This window comes from Coregonus lavaretus (assembly GCF_964263955.1).
Source record: "Coregonus lavaretus genome assembly, chromosome: 4".
NCBI lineage: Eukaryota > Metazoa > Chordata > Actinopteri > Salmoniformes > Salmonidae > Coregonus > Coregonus lavaretus.
In genome coordinates, this window is record NC_139991.1 from 64567337 (window position 1) to 64578536 (window position 11200).

General features: G+C 42.6%; 1 protein-coding gene across 1 annotated transcript in view; it reads right to left on the reverse strand.

The window, feature by feature from the left end:
* Nucleotides 1–8535, reverse strand: part of LOC311127512 (F-BAR domain only protein 2-like) — a gene marked incomplete at its 5' end in the record, with an annotated part of 46754 nt that extends 38219 nt beyond the window's left edge. The window contains 4 exons of the mRNA XM_084159334.1: nucleotides 619–760; nucleotides 913–987; nucleotides 8250–8341; nucleotides 8437–8535. Of these exons, the coding sequence (XP_084015460.1) occupies nucleotides 619–760; nucleotides 913–987; nucleotides 8250–8341; nucleotides 8437–8535 (408 nt within the window). The remainder of the gene's footprint in view (nucleotides 1–618; nucleotides 761–912; nucleotides 988–8249; nucleotides 8342–8436) is intronic.
* Between the last annotated feature and the right edge of the window lie 2665 nt (nucleotides 8536–11200).

Sequence of the window (11200 nt, forward strand, 5' to 3'; positions counted from 1 at the left end):
TGTGGGACAGCCTGTTTAGTTATGCTGAAAGCTCAAACCCAACTCTGCTAATTCACAGGCAGTGTTTGATTAATTAGACCTGCTGGCACATACATGCCATAGGAGGTGACACTCCGGTGGTTACTCCAGGCAGGACAGAGAACACAAACATTCTCTCCAGACTATCAGTAGAATAACTCTTCTGAAACTCTTCCCCATAGCAGTGACTGAAATAAGTGAGCTTTACTGGTCTCCAGAGGGTAAACATAGGTTGTCACCAGCAGCAGCCTACACAGGCAGACAGAGCAAAGACACCAGCAAGGACAGACTAGTTGACGCAGCAGGTAGCTTAGCGGTTTAGAGCGTTGGGCCAGTAACCGAAATGACGCTGGTTCGAATCCCCGAGCTGACTAGGTGAAAAATCTGTCGATGTGCCCTTGAGCAAAGCACTTAACCCTAATTGCTCCTGTAAGTCGCTCTGGATAAGAGGGTCTGCTAAATGACTGAAATGTCATGCCTAAAGGAACAAAGCGGTATGTTGTGTTGTGTGATTCTACCTGCCTTACTGTTTGTAGGTCTGCGCTTGTTATAAGGAAACTATGTGATGTGTGGTGTCGCGTTCGGTTCTCCGTCATGCACCTTTTTGTGGGCCTTGGCCTGGTCGTCCACGTACTTCTGCACATCTTTGATAAGCTCTTGTAGCTTCCTCACCAGCTCTAGGTGGCAGCTGGCCAGCTTCTCTGTGGACGTCTTAAACACATCCCACACCGGGGCAAACGTCCTGCAGCACACAGACAGACACACTTTATTAACTGGAGTGTGTTCAGTAGAGCATTCATTCAGGGAAGACTTGTCTTACCATTAAATAGGGAGGGTTGATATGGGACACAAACGTATCTCTCTTCACCTGACGCGCGAGCGTGTGTGTCTTACCCGAGCTGAGAGAAGTTGCCAGCTGACTTGGCAAGTTTGGTCATTGACCTGGCATAGACCTCTTCTATGGTAGCCCTAGAGGGACAAAGCACATAACGTCATTACCTTAATCATTTTTACCTACTGAACCTACAGTAACATCACTCAGTATGCATTTCTAATGACACTCTATTCCACTACTTTTGACTAGGGCCCATAGGGCCATTTGTGATTCAACCTTACTCTACTGAATCAGTTCAACCATTATAAAATCGATCAACACAGTACTAAAAGCCCTCAAATCATCTACCGGTTGTAAGGAGTTCCATTGAGTGATTACAACAAGTACTAGACATGTAAGTCAAAGCACAAGACAACTCCACACCCACCAAACACTCACAAACACTAGGGACATAAATGTTTGACTGCAGGCACAAAGTTGAGTGTTAGTCAAAGCAAAGCCCAACCAAGTGTGGTTCATCTAGTAGTGAGCTTTGTTCATCACGGTCTCCCATTTATTTAGTGTCATGTCGAAGCACAGAGAGGAGAGAGCTTCCCATCCCTCCCCTCCTTTCCTCCCTCTCTTCCTTCTCTCCCTCCCTCATCATCCCCCCATTCTCCTACATGGAAGTGACAGAAGTACAAACTTAAAACATTGTTTTAGTGGAGGCCTGAATAATGCATGTATGATTTACTTAGCCTCCCACTGCAGTCAGGTCACCACAGGAGGAGAAGAGGAGGGTCAGGCAGGGACAACCAGAGGCAAGCACACATTCACACGCACACACACACAGCATTCTGACAAACACGCATGCCAAGTTACATGTACACATGGCTTCCATCTCCCTTTACTAACAGATATCAGTGTAACTTAGCCTAGATGCACTGGAACTCTACCAAAGGTTTGTATAAGTTCTTCTTGACAGGTTACCATGGCAGGTTACCGTGGTTTGTCATCCTTATCTCCATCCTTTTCACAGGAAAATGACGTGGTCCAGTTCCCAAACCACAACTCAAGGCACATGCACACCCCTATTCCGTGGGAGACCAGGGATTGGTGGGCAAAGAAGGATTCCCATTGGTGTATACACATTTATGAAAAGGGTGACGTGGCTCGTTCGGCCAATAGGCTGCTCCCCCTGAACTCATTCACACACACACACAAACACACACACAGAGAAAATGCCATAACTCCACAGAGAATAAAGGCACTCCAGGTGTGTAAATACACTCTGGGCTAAGACCGCTCTCCCCTCCTAACACACAGACCTGCCTGCACCCCTCCACTCCACACTCAAACACTCACAGATTCAATGTTACAGACCAAATGCCTCTCAAATCCATTTATCTTTGACTTATATAGATGCTAGTGAACAACTACCTGCAGGACGAATATTGTCTGTGTGTCATAGTAGGCCTATATAACTTTACACATGGTACAGTACTGTAGGTGCATGGTCTTTTTCAGGCCACCAGAGGGAGCCACAACACAGTGTTTCTGAGATGTGTGAGACTTCCTCAAAAGGAACACAGAAACCCATGGGATCACATGTCAACACTGATTCTGATGGGTAGGTAGGTGTGCAGGTTGAGTCTCAGTTACACAGAACAGTAACGATATAGGCCTAAACCTGAGATGTAGGCTAGTAAGCTACCTGTGACCCATCTATTCCAGTATGAAAAATGTATGCACTCACTAACTAAGTCGCTTTGGATAAGAGCGTCTGCTAAATGATTAAAATGTAAATGTAAAAATGTAAATCTACACCACAGACTGGACATAAGACTGTATAGGGCAAGTCTACGCCTCCACTAACAGGAGCTTCCCTACCCACAGTGTCAAAGCAAACCGCAAGCTGTGGAAACTTGACGGTTTCTGTGGTAGCCTAATATTTATGGTCTGTGGCAATACATAGTGTAATAAATGCGGTGTCTGTTTGAGTGATGAGCACATTTTTGAGTGGGCCAGCCCAGCCTGAATTCCAACAGGAGACCTTGAGCAGACAAGGTTATAAAAATAGACCTCAAACACAATGAAAGACATCTCAAGGCGTGAGAGGAATTCTAAAGGAGGTATGATTAAGCTCTTATTATGGTTGAGAGGCTACAGGTATGCAGTTCACTGCCAGTGTTTCACAGTCCATGGAGTGTTCAGGTGTGCAGGTGGCCTAATCAGGCCTAAGCCTGGGAGAGTAGGCTACACCACATGCTCCTTCCACAGCTAATTCTCTCTGTTAAGGAGAGCTAAAAGAGGACTGTATTTCCTTAGGTTGGATTAATCAAACTGTGATTGCTCCTGGGTGATATGAAATACTGTACTTCGATATTAATCTCCTTTCTCCACAGCCTTTCGTACTAACCTAAATATAATTCAAGTAATTGATTGACTACAACACAGGCTCCCTCTATAGCAAATAGGTAGTATAACCCTAGTCACACAATTCTTCAAGTGATTGATTGACTTGATAATGTAATTTGATTCCGATTGAAAAGTAACATGTAGGTAAATGTGATTGATGAGAAAAGGCAGAGAGAAAAGAGTTTCTATAAAGACTTTGGCTAAAGAAACCTGTGTGTGTAAATGATCTATTAGTGTCAATGGGAAATGTGTGAGAATCTCAAGTTAGCTATTTAGATTTGGGTCAGGCTCTGAATAGCAAATAACTAAAGTAAACGGAAAATAACACTACATTTGCATAACCATTGAACCGGAAGACTAGAAAATTACACCTGCACTGAGAGATCCAGACTAAACTGAAGTAGTAAACTAATATATGCCATTTAGCAGAAACTTTTATCCAAAGCGACTTAGAGTCATGGGTGCATACCAGACATGTTTTCTTAAAGGGAATGCACAGTCATCCTATTTCCCAGAGTAACCAAAACATCACCCATAATATTATTTTCACTATTAAAATGAACACTCTCTCATCTGTGACTATCAGTATGCTTGTCATTGTAAATAAGAATTTGTTCTTAACTGACTTGCCTAGTTAAATAATGGTTAAATTAAAAAAATTGAGATCGACAAATAGATCAAATGTAACATTCACTCATGATTTGGAAGAATTATCACTGAATTATTGTAATGTTTGTTTATGTGTCAATTAATCCCATAAGGGATGGGTTGCCAACTGGCGATTTGACACAAAAATGTAATGTAATAAATTAATTCACTCCAACGGCTACTGGAATGGTAAATAACTTAATAACTAACTTATGTATCTTATAAGCACGTACTGACAACGTCTGGATGTAGCCTTCCTATCGTCAACTCTAGGTGTGCTAGGTATGTTAGCTAAGCTAGCTATCTGCGAGCTTAGCTAACATCAATGCTAGCTGTGAGTGCTACTGTAACTAGCTTGCTAAGTGACATTATAGCTGAGAAGAGCAAACAGATCAATCAGTTATAGAACAGATACTGTATCCTCATAAACGTATAACTCAGAGAGCTATATAGCGTTTACGCCCCCTCTCCCGCAGCACACCCCTCCCCTTGTGCTTCTCAGCCTGTGTGTGCGCCGTTGCTGTGACTTCTGTTACACAAACAGCTTCTCCCACTCTTTATTTGCAGCAAAATTGAGTGGGAAAAGTCGCTAAATGCTATTAAAACCACAGAAAAGTTAGGTGGCAAAACTCCCCAAAGGCAGCCTGAAAAGTAGCAGAATTTGTCACTAGACTCTTTTACCAATAAAAGTCCCTGGAGCGGTCTGGAAACGTTCTTAATATAGCAACAAAGTGACTAAATTGGCAACACTTATCGGCACGGAAGACAGTGAGCCAACCCCTATGCCGTGGGAGACCATTGACTGGTAGGCAAAGAAGGATTCCCATTGGTGTATGCTAGCCTTGGGCGGTATACCGTATTATACGGTACAGTGCATTCGGAAAGTATTCAGACCCCTTCACTTTCTCCAAATTTTGTAACGTTACAGCCTTATTCAAAAAAAAATAATTTTTTTTAATAATATGCCTCAATCTACACACAATACCCCATAAAGACAAATTTTGCAAATGTATTAAAAATTAAAAACAGAAATACTGTATTTACATACGTATTCACACCCTTTGCTATGAGACTCGAAATTGAGGTCAGGTGCATCCTGTTTCCATTGATCATCCTTGAGATGTTTCTACACCTTGATTGGAGTTCACCTGTGGTAAATTCAATTGATTGGACATGATTTGGAAAGGCACACACCTGTCTATATAAGGTCCCACAGTTGACAGTGCATGTCAGAGCAAAAACCAAGCCATGTGGTCGAAGAAATTGTCCGTAGAGCTCAGAGACAGGATTGTGTCGAGGCCCAGATCTGGGGAAGGGTACCAAAACATTTCTGCAGCATTGAAGGTCCCCAAGAACACAGTGACCTCCATCATTCTTAAACGGAAGAAGTTTGGAACCACCAAGACTCTTCCTAGAGCTGGCCGCCCGGCCAAACTGAACAATCGGGGGAGAAGGGCCTTGGTCACGGAGGTGACCAACAACCCTGACAGAGTTCCAGAGTTCCTCTGTGGAGATGGGAGAACCTTCCAGAAGGACAACCATCTCTGCAGCACTCCACCAATCAGACCTTTATGGTAGAGCGGCCAGACGGAAGCCACTCCTCAGTAAAAGGCACATGACAGCCCGCTTGGAGTTTGCCAAAAGGCACCTAAAGGACTCTCAGACCATGAGAAACAAGATTCTCTGGTCTGATGAAACCAAGATTGAACTCTTTGGCTTGAATGCCAAGCGTCACGTCTGGAGGAAACCAGGCACCGGTCATCACCTGGCCAATAACATCTCTACGGTGAAGCATGGTGGTGGCAGCATCATGCTGTGGGGATGTTTTTCAGCGGCATGGACTGGGAGACTAGTCAGGATCAAGGGAAAGATGAACGGAGCAAAGTACAAAGAGATCCTTGATGAAAGCCTGCTCCAGAGCACTCAGGACCTCAGACTGGGGCGAAGGTTCACCTTCCAACAGGACAACGACCCTAAGCACACAGCCAAGACAGCTTCGGGACAAGTCTCAGAATGTCCTTGAGTGGCCCAGCCAGAGACCGGACTTGAACCCTATCTAAAATCTCTGGAGAGACCTGAAAATAGCTGTGCAGCGACGCTCCCCATCCAACCTGACAGAGCATGAGAGGATCTGCAGAGAAGAATGGGAGAAACTCCTCAAATACAATTGTGCCAAGCTTGTAGCGTCATACCAAAGAAGACTATGCTGTAATCACTGCCAAAGGTGCTTCAACAAAGTACTGAGTAAAGTGTCTGAATACTTACGTATGTAAATGTGATAGTTTTTTATTTGTAATACATTTGCAAAAATTTCTAAAAACCTGTTTTTGCTTTGTCATTATGGGGAATCATGTGTAGATTAATGAGGGGAAAAAACGATTTAATCCATTTTAGAATAAAGCTGTAATGTAACAAAATGTGGAAAAAGTGAAAGGGTCTGATTACTTTCCGAATGCACTGTATATTTGGAAATAGCCACGGGATGGTTTTTCAATACCGTCAATACCATTGAAACTATTTATTTGAAGTTTTTCAATAAATTGTCATATTTGAAGCTACTTTTTAAGTAAATACCTGCAGCCAACTTGTGCAATACGTTAGGAAATAAAGCAGATCGCGTTTTTCATTACACCAGTCACATTATGAAGCTTACCATAGTTCCCCAGAACAGTTGAGTCAGTCACATGTTTGTTAGTAAATAGTACAACAGGAGAAAGCGGGAGCAGGTTAGTCCAGCTGTGTATTGACAGGGGTCGCGTTTTATATTAAAATTCCACTGTTTGGTTTTTTGCTTCAACAGAGTGATCAGGGACGTGCAACTATAGTTTTCCTTCACAGAAAATACATTAGTGCAACACATTCGATAGAAAATAACAGAAGTGCAACGCTATTAGGCTAGCAGCCATACAAGTGAATGCGTTTACAGGTATTTTTTGCTAAAACGATGGATGGCCATCATATTTCTTATGTTTATCATAGAAAGAATGTAGCCAGGTACATTTCATAATGTTTTGCTTAGTTAGTCTTGCATTTCACTGAGGAAAGTAGGCCGGCTACACCGAGAAAAGTACCGTAGAAAAGTAGCTCCACATCAGTCAGAGCTGTCTGCTGATAGAATGCCTGTTCATTCTCATCCGAGTAGAGACGTGCAACTGAAACACAAAGTGAGTCTGATGCCGAGCAGAAATTACAATAAAAAGCATTTTAGATCTGCATTTATAAAAACGCAGCAAGATAAAACGCATAAGAAATTGGCGTATCTTTTTTTCCTGCGTGAAAAATGAAGAATTCTGCATTAACGTGACCCCTAAGTTTAACTTGCTAGTTATCTAAGTAAGTGGCTGAATTAATAAGGTGACGTGGCATCATATCGTGTTAGCTTTCTGCAGTGTTTGAGAAGTCAAAGCCCTTTGGATAAGTTATTTGTACAGATGCCATCTTTGATTTCCTTGCGTTTTTTCTCCTCTCCGTTCTCGGCCAGTCTTCTCCTCATCTCTGAGCAGAGCAGGCAAGCAAGTTGCCCTAGCGACTACACACAGACACAGCGTGCACAGATGCTGCTCCAGAGCCATAGGCTACTGTTCTTCCTTCTGACGAGCATGTTTCAAAACCTTTTTCATTTGCACAATGTCTATCATTCACATTTGCTTGTAAATGTCAAAACTCACCAAAAATGACATTCGGTAGCTCCTACCCATATACATATAACTTTATGAGCTGGATTGCCTGTCTTTGCAATTTGTTTCTTTTCATTTGTGTCATTAGCATATTTAGCTAGCAGCCTCCATGGAAATTCACTATAACTTGTGCTTTTTTAGCATTCTGGTAATAGACGCTCAATGGGCTTTTTTGGGGCGCCCCTTATGTACTAAGCCAGTAATACCGTAAATCCCGGGATGAGAGAAGGACAGTATGAAAATCTGGATACCGCCCAACCCTAGTGTATGCACATTTATGAACGGGTGACGTGGCTCGTTCGGCCAATAGGATGCTCCCCCTGAACTCATTATTTTGACAGAGGAGGAAGCAAGGCATTTTCACATTGGGCTTTACCAATGAGCCAGCAGTTGTCACTTTATTGATTGTACTTTCACCGGGCATCCTCAACACATGACCCAATTTGACTGTGCATGACCTTTAACGGACTGTCAACTTTAAGGTTAACTAGAAAAATTGTGTTGAGATTTGAATTCACCTCTATGATGAGAACAGCATTGGGTTAAAGCCTCAAAACAAGGGCGAGTGGAAGTTTAACTAAGGAAAACCCAAATGACATAGCCTGGTTACAACCATAATAGTTAGCACATGACACAGCACAAACAGATCCAGAACCAGGCTACCAACAACTTACCTTTCTCTGATGAACTCTGTAAGTTCCTTGGAAGAGATTTGACCATTCTTCATGTTGTGGTAGAGAACATCAAATCCATTGTTTTTTTCGCCCTGAGAAAAAAATAAAAATAATGAAGAGATGATTAACCTAGATAGTCAACTGAAATACCGGTTGTGGTTTAAATAGTGTTTCCTCCATGCTTTACCGGCCTAACCTTCTCCACTATGAGCATTCTCATGGTCTGCATGGCTGTTAGCTGCATCGTCAGCAGCCTCGACTGGTCCACCATAGTCATCCTGGCCATAGTGTTTAGGTTCTACTATGCTCCCTATATGTTTCTATGGTCCCTACAATGGTTCTAACAATCCATGTACGGTTCTATGCTCCCTAAAGTGGTCCCTATGCAATTTTATGCTCCCTAAAACGGTTCCAACGGTCCCTATATGGTTCTATGCTCCCTAGAACAGTTCTACAATCCCTATACACTCAATATGTCCTGAATAACGTTGATGGAGCAGGTTGAAGTTGGGTCTTCAACAGTCAGAGACTGTTTAGATAATACTGTCACAGACTATAGACCACTATTCTGTGTGTTTGTGTAGCAGTAACCATCACTACTCTGGATGGGTGTCCAGTTGCACCATTGGGTTTTAAAAAATGCATACACCACCACTCAATAATTCATATGCAGTGGACTTGTAAAACTGTCTGATGTTTGGCTAGTGTTAGGTTCTGAATAAACAAGGTAAAAACTCAGAAACTGACAACTAGAAAAAGCTCAAACCAAGTTTATTCAACCCACTGGGTGCCTCAGGTGCAAGCACAACATACAGTGGCTTGCTAAAGTATTCACCCCCCTTGGCATTTTTCCTATTTTGTTGCCTTACAACCTGGAATTAAAATGGATTTTTGTGGGGTTTGTATCATTTGATTTACACAACATGCCTACCACTTTGAAGATGCAAAATATTTTTTGGGGTGAAACAAACAAGAAATTAGACACAAAAAGAGAAAACTTGAGCGTGCATTACTATTCACCCCCCAAAGTCAATACTTTGTAGAGCCACCTTTTGCAGCAATTACAGCTGCAAGTCTCCTGAGGTATGTCTCTATAAGCTTGGCACATCTAGCCACTGGGATTTTTGCCCATTCTTCAAGGCAAAACTGCTCCAGCTCCTTCAAGTTGGATGGGTTCTGCTGGTGTACAGCAATCTTTAAGTCATACCACAGATTCTCAATTGGATTGAGGTCTGGGCTTTGACTAGGCCATTCCAAGACATTTAAATGTTTCCCCTTAAACCACCCAAGTGTTGCTTTAGCAGTATACTTAAGGTCATTGTCCTGCTGGAAGGTGAACCTCCGTCCAAGTCTCAAGTCTCTGGGAGACTGAAACAGGTTTCCCTCAAGAATTTCCCTGTATTTAGCACCATCCATCATTCCTTCAATTCTGACCAGTTTCCCAGTCCCTGCCGATGAAAAACATCCCCATAGCATGATGCTGCCCCCACCATTTTTCACTGTGGGGATGGTGTTCTCGGGGTGATGAGAGGTGTTGGGTTTCGCCAGACATAGCATTTTCCTTGATGGCCAAAAAGCTCAATTTTAGTCTCTTCTGACCAGAGTACATTCTTCAATATGTTTGGGGAGTCTCCCACATGCCTTTTGGCGAACACCAAACGTGTTTGCTTCTTTTTTCTTTAAGCAATGGCTTTTTTCTGGCTACTCTTCTGTAAAGCCCAGCTCTGTGGAGTGTACGGCTTAAAGTGGTCCTATGGACAGATACTCCAATCTCCGCTGTGGAGCTTTGCAGCTCCTTCAGGGTTATCTTTGGTCTCTTTGTTGCCTCTCTGATTAATGCCCTCCTTGCCTGGTCCGTGAGTTTTGGTGGGCGGCCCTCTCTTGGCAGGTTTGTTGTGGTGCCATATTCTTTCATTTTTTTAATAATGGATTTATGGTGCTCCGTGGGATGTTCAAAGTCTTTGATATTTTTTATAACCCAACCCTGATCTGTACTTCTCCACAACTTTGTCCCTGACCTGTTTGGAGAGCTCCTTGGTCTTCATGGTGCCGCTTGCTTGGTGGTGCCTCTTGCTTAGTGGTGTTGCAGACTCTGGGGCCTTTCAGAACAGGTGTATATATACTGAGATCATGTGACACTTAAATAAAGTCCACCTGTGTGCAATCTAACTAATTATGTGACTTCTGATGGTAATTGGTTGCACCAGATCTTTTTTAGGGGCTTCATAGCAAAGGGGTGAATACATATGCACGCACCACTTTTCCGTTATTTATTTTTGAGAATTTTTTGAAACAAGTTATTTTTTTCATTTCACTTCACCAATTTGGACTTTGTATGTCCATTACATGAAATCCAAATAAAAATCAATTTTAAATTACAGGTTGTAATGCAACAAAATAGGAAAAACGCCAAGGGGGATGAATACTTTTGCAAGGCACTGTACAAGTCAGACAAGCACATATTTATACAGTGGGGAGAACAAGTATTTGATACACTGCCGATTTTGCAGGTTTTCCTACTTACAAAGCATGTAGAGGTCTGTAATTTGTTATCATATGTACACTTCAACTGTGAGAGACGGAATCTAAAACAAAAATCCAGAAAATCACATTGTATGATTTTTAAGTAATTAATTTGCATTTTATTGCATGACATAAGTATTTGATACATCAGAAAAGCAGAACTTAATATTTGGTACAGAAACCTTTGTTCGCAATTACAGAGATCATACGTTTCCTGTAGGTCTTGACCAGGTTTGCACACACTGCAGCAGGGATTTTGGCCCACTCCTCCATACAGACCTTCTCCAGATCCTTCAGGTTTCGGGGCTGTCGCTGGACAATTCGGACTTTCAGCTCCCTCCAAAGATTTTCTATTGGGTTCAGGTCTGGAGACTGGCTAGGCCACTCCAGGACCTTGAGATGCTTCTTACGGAGCCACTCCTTAGTTG